General features: G+C 25.8%; 2 protein-coding genes across 3 annotated transcripts; one reads left to right on the top strand and one right to left on the bottom strand.

Moving 5' to 3' along the window:
- Positions 1 to 363: 363 nt before the first annotated feature.
- On the top strand, positions 364 to 19,238 carry LOC114132565 (glycosaminoglycan xylosylkinase). Its single transcript, XM_027998064.2, has 8 exons — positions 364 to 681; positions 1,634 to 1,831; positions 5,534 to 5,706; positions 5,868 to 6,061; positions 6,311 to 6,488; positions 9,769 to 9,945; positions 10,807 to 10,866; positions 12,053 to 19,238. The coding sequence occupies exons 1-8, from the start codon at positions 562 to 564 to the stop codon at positions 12,252 to 12,254; spliced, it is 1,302 nt and encodes a 433-aa protein (XP_027853865.2). The 5' UTR covers positions 364 to 561; the 3' UTR covers positions 12,255 to 19,238.
- A 1,680-nt stretch (positions 19,239 to 20,918) lies between these two features.
- LOC114132585 (protein O-mannosyl-transferase 2) lies at positions 20,919 to 26,819 on the bottom strand. 2 transcript variants are annotated; one of them, XM_027998086.2, is made up of 17 exons: positions 26,555 to 26,819; positions 25,548 to 25,637; positions 25,406 to 25,490; positions 25,240 to 25,344; positions 25,056 to 25,164; positions 24,857 to 24,965; positions 24,633 to 24,792; positions 24,374 to 24,563; positions 24,188 to 24,297; positions 23,140 to 23,352; positions 22,839 to 22,990; positions 22,112 to 22,200; positions 21,868 to 22,016; positions 21,643 to 21,796; positions 21,438 to 21,584; positions 21,270 to 21,381; positions 20,919 to 21,208 (listed from the first exon to the last, which is right to left on the bottom strand). In XM_027998086.2, the coding sequence occupies exons 1-17, from the start codon at positions 26,611 to 26,613 to the stop codon at positions 21,103 to 21,105; spliced, it is 2,139 nt and encodes a 712-aa protein (XP_027853887.2). In that variant the 5' UTR covers positions 26,614 to 26,819; the 3' UTR covers positions 20,919 to 21,102. The 2 variants fall into 2 exon arrangements, with proteins under 2 accessions (XP_027853887.2, XP_027853888.2); XM_027998087.2 differs by lacking the exons at positions 25,406 to 25,490; positions 25,548 to 25,637; positions 26,555 to 26,819 and having other exon boundaries at positions 25,056 to 25,148.
- Between the last annotated feature and the right edge of the window lie 507 nt (positions 26,820 to 27,326).

A 27,326-nucleotide genomic window follows, 5' to 3' on the forward strand; every position in this document is an offset into this window, starting at 1 on the left:
ATTGCGACGAAAAAGTGACAACTCGAGGCGAGCGAGCAAAAGCTTGGAGCCCGTAACGGCGAAAACGTTAGCGCGCGAGGCGGGAGAAAAAAAAATTAATATGGCGCGTCGTTGCGCGATCAAAGACGATACAAAAAAATAATACAATATAACAAATAAACGTTTACAACATAAACAATAAAAATACACAGACGTTAGAAACGGAAAACAAAATAGTGACGACAATAATCATACGACGGACGCGCTAGCGTAAGTGGTGATAACACGTCGTAATCACCACACACTGATTGATATTAGATTGTGGCTATCGTCTTATCAGGATGTAAATAATGATAAGGGCAAAATCTACCAATCTACTAGTTAACTACATAGTGTTGTACATAGCTGCCATTCAATATTTTTATTTTTTTACAAATATCACAAATTAACTGTATTATTTTAAAGTATTAATGTAATAACTATACAAACTATTGTATGGAATAAAAATGTTTTCACATTGTCATATAGTGATGTAGTTCTGATTGAACTATTGAGTAATAAAACACATTTTTAAAAACAATTATGATATATCTAAGATGTTACTATAAATATTATTATATAACTTTGTTAAGCATTTTCCTTGTACTGTGTTTAAATGTTTATTTAGTGTTCTTTTTTTCGAAAGATGTATCACCTGTAAGGGTAAGTAAACTTTTAAAACGTTATCAACTCAAATTATAATAATTTGTCTACATACTTTGTTATGTTGTTGTTTAACTGTTAAAGCTGGAAATTAATGAGTTAATATTAACTAAGTTAAGTAACAAGTTCCTTTTCCTTTTTTTTTTTGAAACTAACTTTTAATAAGTTAAATTTTATCATATTTAAAGTGTTAACTTCAAGTTAATTGTTAACAGATTCATAAAGTTAAATTTAAAATTTTATAATATAACCTATTAATTTATATCCTTGTGGGCTTGAGAACTATTATTATGTATTTAGAAAAAGAAATTGAGTATTTAATACCATATAATAAGCTTGAAATAATTTTTAAATTTATCATTAATTTTGTAGGTAGCCAGCCATTTTTCTTATATTAGAAAATAATATAATTTTTAATTAAGTTAATTTTTGTATCCATTAATTTTTAATTTTACAAAGTGATAAAAAATATAATAAGTTACTTTCTCTTGTATTAACTTACAAGTTAAAAAAAATCATTAACTTGTCCAGTCTTGATAATTGGTACTTAGGAGTTGGGCAAATCAATATGAATATATTAATTATACATGGTAGGTATAAGAAGATTCATGAAATAATTAAAAAATAAAATGTAATATTGTTAATTATTTTCCCCTGGAAATTTATTTACACAAAGCCTTCAAAAATATTATGTTTAGTTAATTCTTAATAATTTTAGTATTTATAGTTCACTCTTGGTTACATATTTAGGGCCAAAAGTGTTCGGACGCTTTAAATTATCAAAAGTTGGTTGTAAAATAAAGTAATGTTCACTTTTACTACCCATTCACTGCTCAATAATTATGTAGTAATGAAAAAAACAATTTTAATCAAAATGGAATATTTTTTAAATTATGTTATAGATACTTGTTTAAAAGCAATAATTAATATTTTCTAAATTTATGCTTTTTAGACACCAGCTGTAATAAAACACAATGCAACATATTTTGCTACTCAAAATATTATGAATTCGTTGAGTAAACTTGACAAAGAGTATGATTTACCAGTACCAACTTTTCAGTCAAATGTTTTAAGAGAACTCAATGTACTCTTAAGTAATTTAAAATTAAAGATCAATGGTGATATTGATTTATTTGCTGCTACTATTAAAGTAAGTATTAACTTATCTTACCAATAGTGTTTAGAAAGAATTTAGGAAAAAAAGGTATATGGATAGGTGTAGCAAAAAGCAATATACAGTATAGTTAATTTTTTTCATACACCATAGACTTAAATAATATATTTCAATTCATTTAGAATACTTTTTAAAATATAAAATTAAATGCATATTGTATATTGCTTAGCATCAATATTGCTCCATGTTAAACATAAATTTAACATGTTTTGCTTCTATTGCTAAAATAATTTAATATATTACCCATATATACGTATATATATATAAAGTGGGTAATACTTAAAAAATTCATAAATTGAATAAAAGCTTATTAAGGATATAATAGGGGAAAGGGCTACAAAAGCTCTTTTGATATTATTTGATTATTTATATATATAACATTCTATTGATGAAATAATTAATTTTATTAATATAAAATGTATATTTGATTTCCAATTAAAAGTTTAAAATTTAAATAAAATGATTTTATCTAATTTCAATATTTACATTAATTTTAATTTTTAATAATAACATTTACAATTAGGTTCTAATTAACATAAAAATATATATATTTTTTTTAATTAAAAAATTTAATATATAGGTATTATATTTTAATTTAATATTCATAATTATGACTATTTTTTTAAGAATAAAAATTTACATTATCAAATTGCAAAATTTAAAGGATAATAGTTAAAATTAAAATTCATAACATTTAATTTGGTTTCAAAAATTATTATTTAATTTATCTTAAATAAGAAGTAATAAATTATAAGTTAATTTTGAATTAATAATAGATTCTTTAATTATTATATTTAATTGAAACCAAAAAGGAGACTTATTACTGTTAATAATAAAATCGAAAAAAAAAATTACAATTAAAAAGATTCTTAAAAAAAACAAAGCTGCTAATTATATTTAAAGCATTTAAAATGTTTAATCTTTAAATATTCATTAGTTTAAAATAAAACATTATATTTTCAATATAAGAATAATTGTTTACTACAAATAATTTTTAAATTTTTAAATTTTTAAATTAAACAATTATAATAATCAAATTATATGATAATCTAGTTCCTATTTCATATACTGTACCTACTGATTTTGATTTATTTAATACAGTGGCGTAGTCAGGAGTTTTCTTCGGGCTTCTTCGAGGCTATCAATTTCTTCACAGCAGTGGTTTACCTAGGTTCTTCCTTAAGTGTAACATTTAGATGCCGAAGTATTATTAATATACCTATAACAAATAAAAAAAGCTATGACAATTTAAAACTTTTGTAGTGTTGTTCATAGACCATTAAAATAATTTTTCAATTTTCTTAAAATTTCAGGAAGGGCTGCAGCCCTTTCAGTCCCTCTCCTGCCTACGCCACTGATTTAATATGCACATTTCATTTTTATAAGTTATGGTTTTCCCTTTGGGTAAATGTCTGTTAATTTCGATATAACAAGTGTCCTATTAGTGTCTTTGTTCATATCCTGTTAAAAATGCTTAAATGACAATAATAAAGAAAAAAATATATAATACATATATATTTATATACTAACCTTGTTGCGCTGTTTGAAAACACTCACTGTAGAATTTAGACGAAATCGCGTATGATCGACACAGACACAAATGCTGGGTTGAAAAATCAGCTTCGTGTACATCGCATACACACAACTGGAGAAATCCAGTAATAATTCGCGTGTAATCCGCACACACACACACACAACTGGAGAAATCCAAAAAAATAATTCGCGTGTACTTAACTCACACACACATTATGGTCTCTCAAAAAATCGTGTATAATCAACACACACGACTAGAGAAATCCAAAAATAATTCGTGTGTACTTACACACACACTCTCTGTGGTCTCTGGTAAAATCGTATAATTAATACACACACACACACACACACAATAATGGTCGTAGATAGAGAGCCTATATAATATATTATATAGGCTCTTTAGTCGTAGACTAACGACTAATGACTAACGAGCCATGGATTTGGCGTCACTTTGTCGTATACTCCGATAGTCCGATTGCTCGAACGTATACCAAATTAAAGAATAACCAAAAATACATTATTCGCACACGGCGTCCAGTGGTGATCAGGGTGATCGAGTCACACGATCACCACCACTGACTCTAGCTGCTTTAGCCATTTCTGTTGTAATATTGTATCATATTAATCTTACAATTGAATTCTAACAATTATTTTAGTTTTTACATATTTATATTACATTTTGCTTACTATACTAATCGAAATATTATAGACAGTTTACAGTACATTGACACTAACTTACATAATTGTAAAAAAAAAATAATAACCTATTTATATGTATTTTTAATATCGCTCAATTTATTTATTGAGTTTTGTCGTTTTACTTATTATCTATGGTTATTTTCTTTAACTTGATTTGTACGTACCTACTAATATCTATTATTTTGATTAAAATTCATTAAAGCCTAATACAACAGTATATAGTGATAATTTATTATAGAAGGAAACAATTTTAAAACTTCAAAAGTTTAAACTATAATATAAAATAAACAAAAAAAATAATAGAAATATTTTTGAATATATCTTATACCATATTAATTGTTTATTTTAACCTGGTTTTGATTTCAATAAATTTGGTATTTTACTAACTTTGCAGTTATTATATTGGATATTATATAAGTTATGATATTTTTTCTATAATTAATTTTGTTATAAATTATAATCGATTAAATATCTAATAGCATATGTTATTACTTCTAAGTTCTAGTAAATTATTTCAAATGTAAATAAAAACTATTTAAATAAGTATATATACATATACAATATACATATGTACTTCTAAGTTCTTAAATGAATTTTTCAAATTCTGAATATTACCTATTATATCTACAATTATTATTAATTATTATTTATAGTTAATCTTTATTTCAAAACGATTATATGATGGCGTTAAAATGGTTTTAGATCTACTATTATTTGTAATTTTCTGGTAAATAATTACTGAATCTCTGGGTAAACAAAGCTAGTATTAATAGATTTTTGACCAATGTAATGTTAAAAAATAATCATACTATGTTACATTATTCTTAAATAATTAAAAATAGGTGTAAAAATAATTTGTTTTCCTTTTAAATGTTTTTAAAAGGATGCTATATCTGCATGCATTGTTTAAGTCTAACAAACATATGCCATTGCAAATTCGTATTCAGTAAAGGTGTGAATATTAGCTATGAGTAATTATTGGCTTTTTAAAAATATTTTAATTTTTACGTAAGGTATGAGTACCTAATACCTATGTAAAATTTTACAAATTAAAAATGTTCATATCTCTTTTTAAAACTAAATAACAAAAAAAAGCCAATACATGTATGGACATGCAATGTTCTTATCTTCAATTTTTATAACAGATTAGTTCATTCTAATAATAAAGCTTAAAACACAAAATCACTTATACTAAATTTAAATTAGCTAATAGCTAATAGCATAAGGTTGTATGTTTGTAAGACAAAAAAAAAATACATGTCTCGTGAGTGTAGTGTTCTCTTTCTCTTAATATGTTTTAATTTTTTTTTCACAAACTTCTAGTGGTACCTAAACATTTTTACAATCACCTTTCGTTTTTGATTAATTTTATTTTTATCTAAAGTGTTATCATTTTACTGTGGAAAAGTAAAATATTATTTTATACTATTTAAATAAATTGTATAGGTAATGAACCAAAATGGACTTATGCCTCTTCATGGTACACCATATCTAGGATCAACTATAAACTTATTAAAAACATCAAAAATAATCAAAACATATAATGCATTTAAAGGAACCCAGCTTAAGTTAATACTTATGTTTGAAAATAAACAAGAAGTTCTATTTAAACCAAAATGGTATGTACATTTAATAAAAAAATTACTTTATTATAGATTGTATTGTAATTCAAATTTTAACATACCTATTTATATATATATATATATATGTTATTTAAAAAATTATAATTTTTAAAGTGTAATAAGTTAAAGTTTTAACTAATGATATATATGTTATTAAGGTACCTAGAATCTGATATTATTGAAGGCAGTGTGTATGCTGGTAAAGATCGTTATAATGGTGAAATAATAGCATTTTATATTTCTCTTATACTTGGATTTCCACGTGTTCCAATTGTGGTGAAACGAATCTTAGATGCATCGGAATTGCATGAAACAGCAAATGTTGGATTAAAAAAAACAATGTACATAAATTGTAAGTTACTTTCTATTATTTTTTTGTTAAATTAAACAACTATATTGTCCATAAATTGTATAATTTAACAATAATAATAAAAAGTCCAAATCCATTAAAATGTTTCTTTTCATTACACATGAACTGAAGTAACTTCATAAATGCAATTTAATTTTTGTAACTATATCTACTTTGTATGTATTATAAATTAATGTATTAATCACATTAATTTTGAAGTTGTGTACTATTATTTTTTTTTGGGGTGATAAGCAACAACCAAGGAGACATGTGTTTATGGAAAATGTTATTATTGTAAACGTGAAGATCCTGTATGTACAAAAAGTGAACGTCTTGAAGGAGCAGCAATATTTCATTTGCCACCTAATATAAAGCTTAAACAACATTTGCATCCGTGGAGAAGGACATATATTGAAAACAAAAGAGCCAGGTTTAAAATATATTTTTTTAAACTATTAATTTGTTTTTTTTTCTGGACTGACTACTAGAGACACTACTGTCTAAATATATAATTTATTTATAGAATACATTTATATAATATAATATAATAAGAATGACAGTAAGTTCAAAGGAAATCCAATCTCATTGTACTTAATAATATTTAATCCTAAAGATATGACTTCCAATAAAATTGTTATGAATATTTATGAAATAAGTGTTGACTGTTATTAGCAGCTCGACTATCTATTAGTATTATAATGAATTTATTGCATGCTATAATTAAAGGACCATGATACAATATAAAAAGATTTTGGGTATTTTGGCTTAATTGATATATAAATTATAAATAATAGCAGTACTAAAATTTGTATACATTGATTTGTTGAGGTGCTCGAGTCTAAAAGAGATAGTAGTGTGACGTACCTACTGACGTCACAAACTCACAAGATTACACGGCGCGACGGTGGCCTTTACTTTTATACAGGAATCGCCGACGCGGTTATTTATATTTCGTTACGATATGTCTATGCGATCAACAAAAAACAATTAGCAATTAAAACAACTATCATAAATCTATGAGTTTTTATAAATGTTATTTGTGTTTTATCGGCTTACCAATAATTATAAATGTACGTATTTAATTTTTATTACATTAACTATGATAATATGCCATATTAAATGCAGTATATTATAATAGCTTTCAAGACAATATTTATTCAATATTTCACATAAATATAAACTTGTATTATGTATACTTATTATTTGTTATACTAAATACTAAAAATAACAAATTAATTATTATAATTATTATTATTTCTCTCTCTTCTCTGGCATTTAGAGAAGAGAGAGAAATTATTTTAAACAAAAATATAAAATTAAATGGGAAATCTTGAGTATCTTTTAGTTTTTAGAACGTATTTATTCAATATTTAGTCTTGATATTGGATCTATAATATGTTTTCATTAATCAGTATCTGTAAAATCATATACATTTTTCACTGTAGGTATATTTTCCTAATGGTTTTGAATACCTATATAATTTTATAATTTTGCTTATTTGTATTGTGGTTGTGGTCTAATTTAGCCAAAATAGATCTCATGATATATCTTAGATACATATCACATACTTCTATATTTTAGATACACCTATATCGTTTCGGCGTGTATTTTATCATTATTATTATAATTTATAAGATTCTAAGCGGCAAGTGCATAATATTTTTTGCATTTGTTCAATTTTTTTAATAATCTTTGGCAGTTGTATTATATTTTTTTTAATGCATATTATAGATCAAATAGTACGAAGAAAAAGGAATTGATGCATGTACATAGATACGTAAAAAAACCATTATCAAATATTGAGGATAATTTTTGTTTTTTTTTTTTTGTAATTTGGGATTGGTTATTTTTACTTATTAATCGTTGCCGTCAATGTAATTCTACGGTTATATCCATGTTCAAGATATATTTTTATTCAAGGGTTATTGCTATCATCTGTTATAACTGCGTATGATATAAATCATAAATTAATTTGTCATTCTCAAAACAATACTATTAAACGGCCGTGAGGAAATATATTAATTGAATCTGCTTTGACTTTATATCGGGAATTCTATATTATACACAATGGGTTGCTTTTTGTAATTCATTAAAACTATCATTTTTTTTGTCCAGTTTATTATAAAATACTTAAGCATTATACTGGAACAGTTATTTGTATAATATTTGAAAAAATAAAAGTGCTATTGATCGTATTAAAAATTAGAGATGGAGAATCTACGTAAAAATTGTTCTTTATTAGACATTCGTTAGTACAATACTAGAATAGTACATATTATGTAATATGAATATTTAATTATTCACAATATAATTAATAAATAATTTAAACATTTTAAACCAAATTAAACTATGAACATTAACTCTACATTATCTTTATTTTTTTATTTTTTATTTATACTTAGACTTAACTTTTGTATAATAATAGTGTATTACTGTATTATCAATATCACATTATCTTCCTTCTTGAAATCTGCTTATACAATGTTTCCTAATTATTTACTTAATTGTCAAGCAAGTAAAAAATATGATAAGTATAAATACAATAATTATTGTATTATTACCTATCAGTTGATAAAAAAAATATTTTTTTTACAATTCGGCAAAGGCGTTTTTGATTTCATTTAATTAGAGGTAATTTTCGATTTTTTTAAGTATTTTTTTTTTGAAGTGTCGAAAAAAAAAATTATGGTTGCCCCCCAAAACTTGAAAATTTAATACAAGATTTCTTATAAGTTATTCTTATTGTAGTTAAAAAAAAAATCATAAATCGTTGGTCATATTTTTTTATAGGTATAAGAAAAACCTATACTACCTATATTGATTATTATTTATTTATTCATAAATAAAATTTAAAAAAATAATTTTTTTTTAATTTGTAGTTATTACCTTATTTTTACTAGCCAATTAAGCCCGTCTGATTTATTTTTTGAGGTCTGTGAAATATTTAATCCGGCACTGATTAGAGGGGTGACACAACATATTTTTTAGAAAAAATAACTTAGGTACCGTAAATTTTACTAATATTTTTTTACCGGTAAAAATTTATCATTTATATTAATTACATTGTAGAAGGAGAATTAGAAATAAAAGATTATGAATTATTACTTAATGAATTGACCAAAACCCAAAATTGAACACAACAACCTGAAATACAACATAAATTTTATATGGGGCATCTATTTAATAGTTTGATAAAAAAAAGCAAAAACATTATTATTATAATATATATTATTAGTTGAAAAATTCACATGACATAAAAATGAATATGAATGAATAACTTAGACTGTGTCGTCGATTTCTGTAAATAAGTATAGGCTGCCGCCAAGCCGTAGTATAACCTTGCGATGTCACACAGCTACCTATCTGATCTCTGGTAGATTAGTAACCTAGTAGACTCTCTGCCGTCTTAATAAATCGTTGTACACAAATTTTAGTACCATCGTTTTTATACTAATTAATTGTCTATTGATTGAACCAGCCATTTTTTTTTTTTGATTCGAGGCTCTTTAGGCTTTAATCAAAACTTATTACTTATATTAGTTATGACCTGGCACATAAACAAAAAAATAATATAATTTTCAAGGGTGGGTATTAACCCATAAAATGTTTCTTAATTGTGCCTTGTTATAACTTATTATTTATTTATTTATACATGTTTATAGAATACTTTTTAAGTATGTATGATAAATTGATTTCATCATTTGTTTTAGATGGGAAGACGATAATGATTACTGTGATAGTGTTAAATCTAACTATAGTTCTGAAAGAGTCTTAGATTTTATTGATGTATCTATTTTTGATTTTATAATCGGAAACGGAGATCGGCATAGATATGAAGTTGTGGAACAGTTTAATAACACTATTCTTTTAATAGATAATGGAAAAAGGTATGAAGAGTTTATAACACAGATTTCTATATAGATTAGTATAGAAATTGATTAAATATACAATATATATATAATAATATAATATATATATATTATATATATTTAATCAATGGTATAGTTATCTGTGGTTTATAATTAATAATTCTTATCTATTTAAAACTTGATTTGTTATTAAATAAAAGAAAATATCTAAATCAGCTATTCAGCTGTTTCTAACTTTTTACCGTGGTTGAGATTACTAAACATATTTTGATCATTGTTCATATAAAAACAATTTTTAATTGCAGAAAATTAAAATTAAAATTTTATATAAAATAGATCATTTTTCATAATTTTCTATTCAAATTATTTCAAAAGTAATCTTTGAATTTTTTAAATATGTGTTTTGTAATATTTTACAATGGTGGTGTTATATGCAACATTTTATTGCATACTAAATTATATTTCAGAAAAACAAGTATGATCATATTATCTTCCTTCCAATTGATTCTTTAATAGTTCAGTCTGATTGATGCTAAATTTTTTATATTTTATACAATAAAAACTTTAAGAACTGAATAAATAAACACATAATTAGATTAAATATTTTTCTGTGATTTCATTCTTATTTTAGCCTAAAATGGAAAAATGTGATGTATTGAGGTGTCCTTTTAGTATGTAGATTTTTTAGATTTTCACAGTTAGATACAGCCATTGAGATATAGAATCCCAATAAATGATTTAGATTTTTTTTTTTATCCAACATTTTATTTGTTAGAAATTATTTCTATGTATAATTATTTAAAGATAAATAAAAGCTTTTATTTGTATCGATTCTCATACTTAGTATTATATAATAACAATAAAACATTTTTGAAACAGTTTTGGAAATCCTTACAAAGATCACATTGACATACTAGCTCCACTTTATCAATGTTGTATGTAAGTATACTTATATAATATAGACATATAGTATTACTATAACTTATAAGTATCCAGTGCCACAACTTAGTATTTATTGGTGGGTGTGCAAGCAAATATTATAGGACCCATGTAGCCAAGGACCTAAATAACTAATAAATTTTTAAAAAAATATTACTTGCTGTTTGTAGTTATATAGGTTATTGTACATAAATGGGTGAGGAGCAAAGTGACCTGCAGCTTTTAAAACAGATTTTTCTATGTTCTATCTCATACCACTAAAAAGGCAATAAACCATCAGCTGCTACTACAAAACAAAATTAAAAATATGATGGTTAAGAATATAATATTGGTGGTATTTATTAATTCAGCCCCCTGCCATTTGAAATTATATTTTTTTTATGATTGTATTTAAAATTTTGTATTATATTAACAATTTATTATGGTTTCAATGTATTCATTAATTTATATTTTTTGATAAAATAATATGATACTATTTCATAAAACACCTGTCAATCTAATTAATAATTTATACAAATAAATTACAATAAATATATTTATTTAATAATTACAATAATATTTTATAAACTAATATTAATTCTAATCTTGCACTTCTTTCAGTATAAAACAATTTTATAAATTGTCTAATAATATGCAGAATTTTGTAAGAAAGGTCGGCAGTGTTTAATTCAATTTTATTATTAAGATCCTTTTATTTTTTAGTATAAAATAAAAATAAAAAATAATGGAAATTATTAGATACTAAAATAAAATAATTTATTTTGCTTTGGATTAGTTCCCGTTTTTTCAAATAATTCTTTTCCTTTTAATCTAATAATTTATATAAATTATATAAATAATATAATTTCTAAATACACTTTAATACGGAATTGTTATTATTAGTATTATTGAATAATAATGCTCCTATAGTCTAAAAATTATTCATTCTGATGAGACATTGGTATAATAAGTTGTAATATTTAAAAAAAAATTCTAAATAGTTCGGCCACAGCCCACAGGCTTATTATTATGAATTAATTTGGGACCCAGGGATTTCTTGCACCCTTAGCACCCCTGGTAGTTGCGGCACTATTGTGATGATAAAACTAACCTATATAATATGCAATATTCATATTGTGTATGTAATATTTATTATATTTAATATGTATATTTACTATTTATTATGTTTGTTAAATTTTATAACCAGAATCCGTTTGAAGACATGGGAAAGACTTAAATCAATTAAAGGCGGAACATTCACAAGTATATTACAAACTATGTTGGACATACATGAGACCTTATCTCTTCTTACTCTACCACATTACCATGCACTCGAGCGACGACTAAAAATAATTTATGCTACAGTTGTTATGTGTCAAAGAAAATCAGAAAAATCGGTTCTCAAATGATCTTAATAACATTAGCATCGTTAAAATCCAATATTTAATTAATTTTTAGATTTTATTTTTATTTGTTATTGTCTCACTGTGATATCATTTGTGTACTTAGATTGTGAAATATTGTACGCTCAAACCTTGGTCTAGATCTACACAATCAGTTTGAAACTATTTTATAATATCTGATGTTTAATGATTTTGTAAAATTTTTCATGGAACGATGCACATTACACGAACTTTTGAAAACTGATCAATATGATAATTTATAATAAGAATAAATGTAAATGTGTAGGTAGGTAATGCATTACTTGGCACTATTCATCTCAGGGATAAAATAAAACTTGGTGGTTGGTACTTACCCAAAGTAGACTAGTTAACTTGGATTAGTTAAAAATATTAAGCTATTAGTTATTAAAATATGTTTTGTACAACCTAAGATGAACAAATCGTGACTAACATTTTATTAAATAATTATAATTTAATACAAATAAATATCAGAATATTTATAATTATTAGTAAAATATCTTATTAGTGTTATCTGTTATGGATCAATTAGTTTTTACTAGGTATCACAATTTGTATATCTTAAGTTGTACTAAATATTTGTTTGGTAAAAATGCAACTAATATGCTTTCCAGTATTCATTAATTAAGATTATACTTCATAGTAAATTTGCAACCATATAAAAATGTATATTGTTGACTTAAAATACAATTGAGAAAGCTTTTTTGTCCGCTTGGCTGAACATTTTTTTTGCCATGTTAATTACGCTAGATGCAAAATGGTATATGGGTATATGATCTTCTACCTTTTTTTTTCATAAAACATAATAAAATAAATTTATCTTTGCTTACAGCTAAATTTTTTTTATTAAGTAGTGTTAATACTTAAAAAGGGCCTGTAAATGTCTTATTTCACTTCCATTTTATATACAGTTGCAAATCTTCTGTTTTGTTTTTATTTAAGTTATTTTCTGAATCTATTTTGAAATATTCCTGTTAATGCATCGGTAACAGTCCAATACGTGACCTATATTATAAATTAATTTAATTAACCTGTAAATTAATTTCTTACATTTTAATTTCATTTCTCAGTGTCATCAATAGCTATATTATTTCAGTTAGTTGTTGTTAAACGTCTTTTTCGTCATCAAAAATGGTTCTTAGATTTTGACACGATTTCCACTACTTTTTTTGGAATTTTTTATTTAATGAAAGAAACGCCCTATTTTTAAAAATATTTTACTTGGATCTTATAATTCTCCATAAGCTTTCAATTTATTGAGTGTGTACTCCTATTTCCGGGGCGGGCCAGTAAACAATTTTCTGAGAGGTTAACCGTTTGATGAATGTATCCCTGACGATTTAGGATTGAGTACAATCTCCATTTATCGCTATACATTTTTGTTTCAGTTTTTATTTCATTTTTAATAATTGGTTTAACTGCTGGGCCGACTAAAGTTATGGGCTACGCGGGCAAATGCTCAGGGCGCTGGTAGGTAAGGCGCGTCAAACTGAAAATTATTTACATTTAATTTATCTTTTGATACTCATAAACAAATAAAATTATCAATAATTTATATTATTTGAAATAAGTAACATCCAATATACTTTTAATTGAAGATGCTTGCTAGTTTTAGTTTAAAAATAAAGTTTGTAACTATAGGTACCACCTCTTTTGTGCTTGCAAAAGTCGTGACTGGGTCACCAATTATTTTTTGATAATATTTTACGTATTTACTATTACGATTTACCCAATTTTATAAATAAATTCATTCTGGATGGCAGACGATAACATGCTTTTCGTTGTATAATACACAAACAGTAGTCACTCGCGTTTATTTCTTTTGATGGCTGATGATTTTCACATTGTAATAAACTACGGAGTACGGTTATACTTAAAATTATTATACCTTGAAAAAGGTACTCGTCAATTTGGACAGTTCTCTGTTTTTAAAAATCAATATATAGTTGAACGTCGATAACTCGAATGGGTTGGGGGCTAAAAAAAAATTCACGTTATCAAAAATTCGACTTACAGAGAACCTCGATAACTCATCGGTGTAAGGCAGGGGCCAAGGCATTCCTTCGAGTTACCGAAAATTCGACTTATATAAGTTCGAGTTATCGAGGTTCTACTGTATTGATATATCTCTACAAGGGTATTACCAATCGACGATGGGATTCTTGCTTTTGCTAGTTTAATTTACAGCTTGATTTAATGGAACTAAATTATCTCAGAACTAAACTACTTCCATTATTCGACATAATGATGGGTGACTAAAAATGCCACTATATTTATGAGTTGATTGATAAATCTGGCACGTTTTGTACATCGTTATGGAACTACCTTTTTCATAATGCTATCAGAGCTTTGTTTTTTACTACTTCTTAAACATTCCACAGGTTGGCCATTGTATACAAATTCGTCTTTCGCCTTTATTCATGTTATCGGATTACCGGCCAGTAATAAGTTTCGTTATTTTAAATATTGAAAAAATGTCTCTTCATCTCTAATAATATGTCGATACATATAGGTGATCAATAGTTGGTGTCATTTTAATATTTTAGTAATTCATGAAACACAAAATTTGTGAAATACTTAAAAATGTATAAGTTAAGCGCTCACGATTTAAAATTAAAAACGGAACTTTACTGAGATCATTAAAGACATCCTGTGAAAATCTTGTGATAGTTGATACACTTTTAATTTGATGCGTAACATGAGTTTCTTATTTTCTCCTCTCCTTTATGTGTATTGCTGTAAAAAAATGCTTTGTAGAGTAGGGTAGTGTTCCATGATATTTATTTTGAAACTTTCTCCTCAATTATATTTTGTTGATTTCAAATGTTTCTATTGTACTTGTCCAGCCACGATTGATGTTTCAGTTGAATTTGGGTCCTTACTTTTTCTCTTTGTACTCATATCTTTTCACGTATTGTTAGTCATGGATAAGTAAAATACAACATCTGTAAATGGAAATAATATCCTATATAGCACGTGGAAGGGTTTATCATCGAATGCATTATATTCAAATGGCACTCTTTTATTATTTTCGATCTCATGTACCCTCGTTATTCATAGTAGTCTGTAATACTGATCTTATAAGGGATTATACCTAATCATTTTTTAACTTGTCTTTACAGTGAGATGGGGTCGACTAACAAATTTCGAAGATCTATAAACAACGCATAATACAAGTAAAAAAAATGGGCTTATTATGAGTATGGTTAATCTTATTTTGAATAATTATGCTTTAAAAGTGTTATCACCAAATTAATGATCGTTAGTAGCAAATATATATTGTCAAAGGCAATCTTTGAAGTTTTCGTTTGATTTTCAACAAATATCGATAGGTATGGTCGTGGTTTTTTCTTAAATTAAATTTTTTTGTTATTTTAATATGTTTAGACGATGTTTAAAAATCTTTAACTTACAGGACACAAAGTAAAATAATTATTTATGCCCAAATTAGGTAAGCACCGACCATTCTACGTCATCTATTATTTATATGAATGATTAGCCGTACACGGTACATTATTTTTTTTTTAATTTCCAGCAATCTTTGCTGCAACCTTATATAACTAAAGTTGTGTTTTCCATCATTTCCTCCAATCTATGTTGTAAATAAGTTTCCAACATTTAAATAATATGTAAAGCAGAAGTCACAGTAATAATTTTATTCTTCTCTTCAAAAAAGTATAGGCTTATCATCTCAAATTGAGACACAGAACATCACATTATTCAACTTATTATCGAAAATGTTATTAATTTACAGAGAGAATATTATTAAGATAGATGAAAATGGGTCTCGTCATTACAAAATAAAGTGGCTATTAGTGAGATTTTCTGAAGAATCTCCTGACAACAATTTTTGCCACTCTCATAATCAGTATTAACTAAGTTTTAAATAAAAATTTATTTATAAGTACTAAATAATACATCTTCACGGAGACTTCTCCACCTGTAACTTATCGTTCTTGTTTAATTATTACTACCAATTCGCTCTTAGTAAAGTGGGTTCTATTATATCTTGTTATGTATGCTTCTTAATATTTATTTGTTGTTATTAAATGTTGAGTATTACCCCTTTTTGGGGACTTGTCCAGTGTATTGAAATTTGTATTGAAATTCTGCCTTTTTATACAGTTCTGGAAATTAAGGAATTATTCGTGGACAATTTTAGATGGAGTTTTCTTGGTTGTTTTGCATGTAATATTTATATCCTGTTCAATTTCTATTAGTGTTTGATAGTTTTGCTTTTCACTGTTTCACTGGTAGTTCTAAGTATGAGGATCAACTAGTTTTGCATGATCGTCCATTTGAGGATGATTGGTTAAGTTTAATTTTTATTTATTCTGATTATATTTTATACATTTAGTTGAAGTGATGACAGTGCCTTTGTCAGGGACTATTCAATTCGGCATTCTTCTTGGTCTATGAACTCAGTTACTCTTTTGATTATCCATGTTGTGTCAGTGAATTTCGAATCATATAAAGAGACTTTTTCGAGATTATCGACTATAAGTAAGAGATAGCGGTTACTCATTATGTGTATCTTTAGCGGACCAAGGTGAACGATATGGATGATAATATAAGGCTTGTAGCCTAATAAGATAGGCTGTGGTAATTCTGATCGCAAACTTTTAGCTATCATCTATGTCAGTTAACTTGGTGAGCTAAATTAAAACATGAATCTAGAAAGAGATGTTGGAATTATTTTGAATACTTTGAACAATTTTTTAAAAATGACATAACCTAAACTTAAATCTCTTATTTCCGGCCGAAAATCTCATCTATACTAAAACTTATTCTTCTTCTTTCCTTCTTCACGTCAGATTCAGAGTTTCCTGCGCGCCCTACTCGTAATGTTGCTCTATTTCCCGATTAGTAGATCAAAATAATGAATCTCTCACTTGCTGCAAGAGGAAAGTCAATATCGACACCTTAAATCGACACTTTAATTAATTATATTACTATAACCAAATTATAAATTTGTTTTTGTGTTTTATCTTATATAGAAGTCTTTCTCAATCAGTGTGTCACGACCTACTAGTATGTCACGAAGTATATTAAATGACACACAATATGTAAACATTTTTGTCACGATTTTCCAAAACTTAAAGGTATTTGATATAATTTCTATGATGATTAAAAATAAGTTGGTACTTTTCGGTTACCGTACTTCAACGACTGGCGACGACGGCAGGGGAAATACTGATTCCGTTATTGTAGTAGACGCACTTTTTTTTTTGACTCCGAGGCCTACCCAAAGTGGTTTTACACAAAAGTCGAGGGATATTTTCAATTTTTTGTCCGACCGTAGCGCAGTGAGCGAGTGGTAACGTTTGCATCACTTCTCAAAAATTCTGAACCCGTTAGGTTATGTAGTACACTTTATTTATTTAAGTTTGTATTCTTATTATGTACAACGGAAAAGATCTCATTTTTTAGGTGAAAATCAGAATTGTTGAAAAGTGATGATATCATTCGCTCGTTGTGGTGCGCTCGGACAAAAAAATCGAAAATATCCCTCGACTTGTTGTATAAACTATAAAACCACCTTGATTAGGTGGCTTCGGAGTCAAAAAAATGCTAAAATTACAAAAAACTACCTATCTGTTATTGACATACAAGGAACGTCCGGAAAGTAAAGATACAAGCTCTCCCCACGGCCGCTGGGAATACTTTTTCGAACATTGGCACTACCGAAACTCGTCGTGACATGTCGCGAAAAAGTCGAGACTAAAATATTTTCAGTAGATTACAATCTCTGTCCGTGAGATGTTTTCACGATGGGTTAGTCATCGCGCGCTTCCAAGCAGTGGCGTGCTCACGGGGGGGATCAGGGTGTCATATCCCCCCTTTGGATTTTTTTGCAATGATTTATTGTTTACATGAAAAAAAAATTAGGTTTAAAATTCAAGATTTCGCTCGTAGATCAAAATGAATATCCCCTCCCATTCAAAAAAGCTGGGCACGCCACTGCTTCCAAGACCTCTTTTATTGATTATTTAAAGTGTAAAGTAAGAAGTGTGATTCGTTTTCTTACTCAAGAAGGAGGCAAAGCAATATTTATTGTATTGTATTGTATGTCGCCATAGTACAAAGGTTGAGAAATACTACTGTACAATACATATTCATAAGTATATTTTGCAAATTTAAATACTACATAATATTTCATTTGAGCTTCCCCGTCCATAAAATAAATAAGTAAAAATAAAAAATAAAAACAATAATTTTACACTACATAGTTCAAAACTCAATTACTTTGAAAAATCTTCAAAGGCTTGATATGTAGGTATACTGAACTCAGTAGTCACTTTAAGATACATCAAGAATACCAAACAAACCCATTAGTTACAATTAATGATTTCTTTATAAGAAATATTATTTTCTCTGACAATGCTTTATTTAACTTTTAAAATTCCAAAATTTAAGAATAATTTTATAACTGTTAACATTATTACTAAAATAATCAGTTAGACATGCAAAAAAATGAAGCAACAAGTAATTTATGGTAACATGTTTATAATGCTTCCAATTTTACAGCTGGTCCTTAGTAAATCGTTAAACATTGAATGATTAGGGCTTATTTAAAAAAATAGGTGATTAAGTCATCTTTTAGATGTATCATTGTTTTAATTTGATTTGCTAATTTATTACATTTTTTTTTTCATAAATTACATTTTACCATTGATTATATTATATTGAATAAGTAGATTTATATTTAATAATATTTATATTATTTTTATTTTTTTTTTTATGTATTTTTATTGTAAGCAATGTTGGCCAAAAATATTTTATCATAAATGTATTTATTTCTATTTGATAGTACCTACATAAATGTGATTTTATCTATTGTTCATGATCTTTTTATATTTATTATTTATTATATATTAGTACTCATGTGTACTGCAGTGATTTAAAATTGTATTTATTGTTATTTATTGTATTAATTATTATAAAGTTTTAATTAAAAAAAAATTGCTTTTATATTATAGTTATTACTTATTTTTTTTTTGCTACTTGCTGACTGAATATATTTTTATAAGCTTCGGGTATTTGACTCTAATTCAAGGTTGCAATGTATAGAAATTAAAATATGTCAATAGATAATAATTCATCAAAGAAAAAGAAATTTTTTAACAAATATTTTTAAAAAATGTATGATGTAGATAGTTGCTAGTTAAAAAATTTAATTCTCTTTCAAACTTTGAGAAAGGCGATAGTAGAAATCATCACTTCCCTTGTTATTTAATCAGTAATCACTTAATAAATAATAATTACATTAAAAAAATATATATTTATATTTGTCAATACATTTCTATACTAATGATTAATGATGTTTATCTGTTGTTCATTAGTATTCCATTGTCTAAACAAAGTAAGTAGCAAGTGTGAGTATTTTTTCACCCTTGAAACTTAAAAGATTAAATTACACTAATGTGTAAAGTATTAATTAATAATATTTAGATTTTGTAATATCTTATACTATACCTATTAACTTTGAAATAAATATGAACAATTTCTTAAATAGTTAAATGTATAATGCTTAAAATATTGGGCCTTATACTGTAGTAATTAAAGAGTAGGTATTATAAAAGAATGTATGCCTTTTTAATCACTAATTCTCAAATAAGATAGCACACATAGTTAATATCAAATTGGGGAACTTAAATTATCGTATAATTATTTTATTAACCAATTGGTATAATTTCTAATAACGTGATTGTCGTCAATATACACGGTAAAGAGCTGCTTTACAATCATTTATTAAATGGTTTGTAAGTATTACTTTAGGTTTGTAAATTGTCGGAAAAGTATTACTTAACCATACACTATAACGTATAATCAAATAAAATTCATTTACAATGAAATATTTAAAAAAAAATTATGTTTCAATTTTACAATATTTTTCAACACTGATATAATATAGTTCAAACATATTACAGCTCTAAAGTAATATGATTCAATTCTACTAGAATCCTTACAATACAATTAAAATAACAATTCAAATAAAATTAAATAGGATATTTTTCATTATAAATACGATTTGAATAAATAATATTTTAACCTTTAAGTGTCAGTTCAAAAATTTTTGTAAATAAAATAAAAATCAATATTTAATTTCATAATCAAATCAATTACAATATTTATAATTTGATCTATAGCTTAGTCGTAGGGTTTCAACATTTTTTATTTGAGAATTATATAAAAAAAAATTAAGCTTTTAGAAGTACAAAATTACACCATGTAATTTTGAACTGTAAGATTTATATACAATTTTAACATAGCCATGAATTATGCAACACATGATGATGAGTACAAGCAATAACAATGTGGGATGTCATATATATCTTTAAATTATTTTTCTGTCATTTAGAGGCTATACTTTAGAAACGTATCACGTATGGCTAGACTATAAAATATTTAAAGGAGGTCTGAGGTGTCACAAAGAGGACTGAACTTTTTCTTATTTACCTTCATATTATGTAGATTCACATAACTCATTACTGAAAATTCTAATGAATTTAAGCATTAGTTGCAATTTTTTAGAAATCATTTTATCATTTTAAGTCTCCAGGATATAAATAGAGTTAAATCACATATAACATATAGTTATTGTTACTCAATGTCATTCTGGAATTCCAAAATGTAACCATAAAAACCATATTAAACTTAATGATTATATAATACATTTGTTAAAACAAAATGAATATATATTTGTAAAAAATAATACTGTAGAAATGATTGATTGAATAAAAAATATATGCAATTATAACAAAAATAAAAAATTGTTCACAAGTAAATAAATTAAATACAATAAAAATTGCAGTCTTGTATAAGTAGTACTGTTCTAAAATTCCCAAGAATCAAGCCAGCGTAATCCAAACATTGTACTATTTTGTTCTGTTGAAATGGGTCCTGACATACCATAAGCAAGAGGAGAGTATAGATAAAAACTGGAAAATAAATAATACACACTTATGATATATAGTTTCAATTTTTTAAAATAACATTTACCTAAAAATGACTGATGCATATATGAATCCAATGAGTCCATCATAAACTGTTTTCCGAATAAGGGTTGGTTTTGATGTCTTGATTATTTCCAATAAATAACTGATTGTTACACCTAAGTTGTATAATGTATTATTTATTACGGACTTGTTTTTTTTATCCTGTACTAACCTGTTAACATTGAACTATATAAAAATGCTGAAAAATAATGATGGAAGTACAAAACTCTTCCCATTGCATAAAATGGTATATAGTGTAGTCCCCATCCAATAAATAGCCAATTGCAAGTAGTCAATAACTGTTGTTTAGAATCTGAAACTATAATTTAAATTATATTAATATTATATACAAATGTAAAATTTGGTTTTACACTTACCAGCTTCATTATTTTGATTACTCCTGCGTTTGTTAATTATTGCTTTCCAAATTGAAATTAAATTGTACATAACCATAACCACTATATTTCCCCACCATATAACTGGATTTCCAAGCAAATAAATTTTATAGTTGTTACCAGAAAAGAATTGTCCCTGCAATGTTAAAATTATAAATCATTTAAACACACACATCAGTATGGAATTTATTGTACAAAATAACAAACTTTATAGTTGATTGGCCATTGCCATGGCTTAGACGTTACTTCTCCTTCTTTTGGTTTTAGACCAGCATTCCCTTGGAACATAACAGCATGTGATTCAATAAATCTTGCAAAGAAATTTGGGGAATACACTTCAAAACTGACATTTGGTACTATAGTAAATAAAAAAAAATTAAAATAATATTTTAATTTATCTTTTTTTTTCACATTTATTAAATAGAATATAATGAAATTATTTTTATCTTACATTTAGAATTTATATTATCCTCAACATTCCAATATGAGTTTGTATCCCTTAGATTTGGGCTACATGTGACTTCATGTTGTTCAAACGCCCTTTAAATACATTAAATACAAACAATGGTTTAAAACAAAATACATGTTTATATTAATTTATATTTAAAAACTAGGAATCAGTAAATAATTTACTAGAACATGAATTTTAATGTATTTCAGTACTTTGACTGAAAAAAACTTTCATGATCTCATCAATAAAAATTGAGTGTTACTTATTTTTTTTTTTTTTTTTTGTATTTCTTAATCTGTAAAGTTTAGAAATCCACTTTAAATATAAAAGTGTTAAATAACTTATTTTTAATTTCTTAGATACAAAGTCAATGATATAGAGCAGGGGTCGGCAATCGTGAAAAGACCATGAAGCGTAAAGCGATGAAGACTGTGAAGCGATTTTATGCGGCCTGCGATTACAATTTATAATTAGTGTAAAAATATGAAATACCAAATTATGTATTTATGTTAGTTGATAAACTGTAAATAAAATAAAGTGTATGATCAGTGAAATTTTTTTATTTTATTTTTTAGCCCCTGACACCAAAAAGGTTGCCAACCCCTGATATAGAGGAAAAGTTAATTTTGTATTTAAACTTGCACCCTTTTAATAACTTGTCATTTAAAAAATATCTTTGTTAGAAAAGGTTTTTATAGTTGCTACCTAAATGAAAAAGATAAATTACCATTTTGGCAATTGCTTATTGCTTGTGGTGAGTACACAATGTTGAAGAACATGAACTAATTTTATTTTACTTGTTACAGCGGAGACAATATTTCCATCTGAACCACCATCAACAAATACTTTCCAAACATCATTGTAATCACCAGTACCATTCTAAAAGAATATTATTTTGAATCAATAATTATCCGATTTTTTTATGAACATAATATGTACTAGGTAATAACTATATAACTTATACTAATTAATTACTTATTTTTACTCAAATAGTTTAGATTTTGTTTTTGGTAGTATTAAATTATTACCTCTCCATAACCAGTGACTTGATAATGTTTCCTTGTTATTGGAGCTGGTTCACGGTGTGAATGTAAATTTCGCCTTGTTGGTACATGTTCCAGTCTTATCATGTCTCCATGTTTTAACAATCTTACAGTATCATTGATATTTATTTTTTCATCATCATTGTAAAATTTTACCAACCATCGATTATTTTCATCCTTGTGTGCATATGTAGTAATCTAATTGAATAAAAATAAAAATATAAGTTTGTTATAATATATATCTGTGTAGTGTGTTTATATTATATACATACAGAGATAATTTAATTTTCAAAAAATTCAGAGTAGAAATTCAAGAAATGTCTGAAATTTAGATATCTAATTTATATATTTAGTTTTTAATTTTAACTGCAATTTTGATTTTATTGGTATTATAAATTTGAAATATTTCCAAATCAAAATTAGAAATTTGTTTCAATAGTAATATTTTATTTTAAATCTTGAATTATCTTTATAAACTTAATCTCATTAGTTAATACTCAATTGAAGTGAATTCTTTTTAAACATGTTTTCAATTATAATCACAAAATAGGTTTTTACATGTTTTGTATCTCTGAACAAGTTAAAAAATACTTTGTTCAAAAAATGAATCTATAATTATTATTCAATAACATATTAAGTGGCCATAAAAACATTATCTGTAGGATTTTCCCTAAGCTATAATGATAGTATATTTTAAGGTCTATGAATTATTGTTAATATTTTAATATGAACTATAATAATAAGCTATAGCATCTATTTGCCTGTTTATCATATTGTTTTCCAAACACCATAGATGATAATACTATACTATTTTACTCTATGATAATACATAAACTTAAGTGTCTAACAAGTCCTAGGACTAAATCCAATTTAATGAAAAAAATTTAAAATGAACTGTTATGTTGCAAAATGCATTGACTTAAATGTATATTTAAGTCTCTCACCTCTCAAGAACAGCTTTAGACTACATAGAGGAGCCTAATTACACCCCTTTATTGGGTCGAAGATTACAATATTTAAATGTTTTTCTTACCTGTTGTTGTTTAGCACCAACATTCTCTGGATAAAGATGCCAATGTGAATGTAAATATCCACCACCAGTTCTATGATTTTTTAATGTTATTATTGCCCCAAATGATACATCTAAAACAATATTATAATATAAAAATATTGATTTTATTAAAAAAAAAAAGATATATATATGTATGTACACAACAACCTTTTGGCATACTAGCATTGTGTAATGAATTGCCTTGTAATTTTGATTGAAAAGCAGAACTATAGAATCCATCGCCATTACCACTTTTATTGAGTATAAATAAGTGTATGTAAAAAAATCCAACATATACTAATATTGGTAAAATTATAAGACAGACAAATCTTGCTATAAAATGTTTTACTGTATAACTCTAAATTAAAAGTAAATAATAATAATATTAAGTATAATGTTCCACATTTAATACATTTTTATGTATTACTATTGGTTTTGAAAGTTTTCCAAGTATAAACCATAGATCAGCTATTGTCATCAATCCAATGAATGTCACTTGAAATAATCCAACAAATTTAACACAAACACAACAGGCCATGGTTACACCAGTAAATATTAACCAAAACCACCAGTTAACACCAAATTCACTAGAATTGTATAAGAAAAAGATTAATGATGAAAAAAATTGTAATTTAAAATAGTATAACTTACAATAAAGTACAGGACCGAAATTTACAAATCCCTACAAATGATGCTAACATAAAGAATAACAGTATGGGGTCGAGCAAAATATATTGAGTTAATGTTAATGTTCCAACATCTATAAAAATAAATAAAATTTAGAATAGTCTTCAATAATACATTACATAATATATTAAATTTAAAATATTTACATAGCAATTATATTTACCAAATAATACTAAAGAAGCTGATAAAGTTGCCGCATTTAATGAATGTGTCATTTCCCAAATAGATACAAAAGTGAATGGTATTAAAGCCCCACCTAAAATTGTACAAAACTAAAAATTGCGTATTTATTTGAAATTATATACACGACAAGTGTTTATTTTTTATTTCTAAAAATGTTTATATACCTCTCGCATTCCAACATAATTGACTCCTTCATACTTGTCACCTGGTTTTTCAAACGGAAAACTACCATTATATCCAGTTAAAACTCCAGATAGAGCTATCAACATCTATAAATTTTATAATTATTAATTAGTATAGTATATGACTGTTTAAATAAAATTAACTTACCTTGCCCAATGGAGGATGCACGTCAAAAAAAAATGTTCTATTTATGTACCAACTTCCCATTTTTCCAAAATGTGTTTCATCCCAACTAAATAATATAAATGATAAACAATAAGAATATTTAACAGAAAAGATAAGTACATACCATACATGATCTGGCTCGTCCACTTTATATAATCGAGTCCCAAATGAAAGAACTGTTAATATTATAAGCACTATCCACCATGTTGAGTTCCTAAAATTAATACTTTGATTGATACATTTTTTTCATTGAAGTAGGTAGACATTATAAAAAGAATAAATAAAACAATGCTATAACATAAATTATATATTAAAATGTGAATTGGATAAAAAAACATATATAGGTATCCTAAACATATTAATTTTATAAAAAAACATTAACAGTTTTTAACCAAATATTTAGGTCATAGGTATAATGCTAATTATAAAATTATGAGATATTCATGAAGTATGAACCAATCAAGATGTATCAGAAGTTACAAAAAAAAGCATAATCATCAATAAATTGCTTGAATTTTTATATTTATTTGCTTATTTTTCGCTAAATTATATTTTATTCCAACATGGTAATAATTAATCAATAGGTACTAAATAATTTTAATAATATCAAAAACTTATTTGAATAGAATCTGATTTTTTATAATAATAGTAAGTTACTTGTTAAACAATAAGCACCTCAAAAGTTGTTAATGTTAGAAAAAAATTAGGTCATTATGTGATATACATATATAACAGTAAGTGTTGTAATACCTACTAGATTTAATTATATTTCAGAAATGCAATAAGTTTTGCACCAAATTCTAGAACAACTAATAATCAAACTTATAATATAAGTTTACATATTTTGTAAATTAATTTTGACTTCAATAATATACAGTCAAGGCATTAATGGTATTATAATTGTATTAATAAAAACTTACAATTCAGCTATTATTGCGTAAACCATTTATTCTACTTAACAATACGTTACATACTTATATAATATATGTTTTGGTTAATCAATTGTAAGTTAACTTATTAGTGAAACATCGACGAAATAGTCAATGGAACTATACGCCAGGTCGATAATACATTATAAATCAGACAATATTCAACCAGTTATGTAAAATATTAGTAAAGTTTTGCACTTACCCTTTGGAATCGTCTGTTTGTGATGAATGGACTGACGTTTTTGTAGTAGACTGCGCCATGGTTTATAAGATGCTAACTATATTAGGTATAAGATTATCTACGAGACCGTTTAAGTCCTAAATAATGTTAACATTTTAAACAAAACGTATTACATTTAATCGTGACATAAAATAAAATAATATTTAAACGATAAATATCAAAATTTTTAAGTAGAGTTGTAGACCTAAATAATCAAGCAACACTACCTATCGACGTTTTAAAATCGTTGCTTATCACACGTATTGTGATAACGACATAACGGTATATTGTGAAACGTCACTAGACATCACCAATCACCGTAGATTATAAAAAAAATATAACACGAAAATAATATTATACATTATAATAGGTAGGTAGGTATTATACTACTATACTACGTATAAACGTATAGTCTATAGTAGGTAGCCGGTAGGTATATAGTCGAATAGATTATACAAAGTTGAAAGTATTAGTTAAGTTATAGTAGGTAGGTATTGAATTCGATTATATAGTCCAATACCACAAAAAAATAAAATTTTTGTCATGTTCGATTTCGATATTTCTGTTTTCTGTTGCACGAATTCGTGAAGGTCTCAATATTATATGCGCTTCAGAGTTCAGACGTCGGTGCATGTGGGGTACGCTGTTACCTATGTATTGGCTTAAACACATTAAATAAGTAATATACAGTGTCGGGTGAAAAACAAAAACCCGGGTACCTACCTAGTCGATATTCTGCTAAGAGCTGTACAGC

This window comes from Aphis gossypii, chromosome X, assembly GCF_020184175.1.
Source record: "Aphis gossypii isolate Hap1 chromosome X, ASM2018417v2, whole genome shotgun sequence".
NCBI classification, from domain to species: domain Eukaryota; kingdom Metazoa; phylum Arthropoda; class Insecta; order Hemiptera; family Aphididae; genus Aphis; species Aphis gossypii.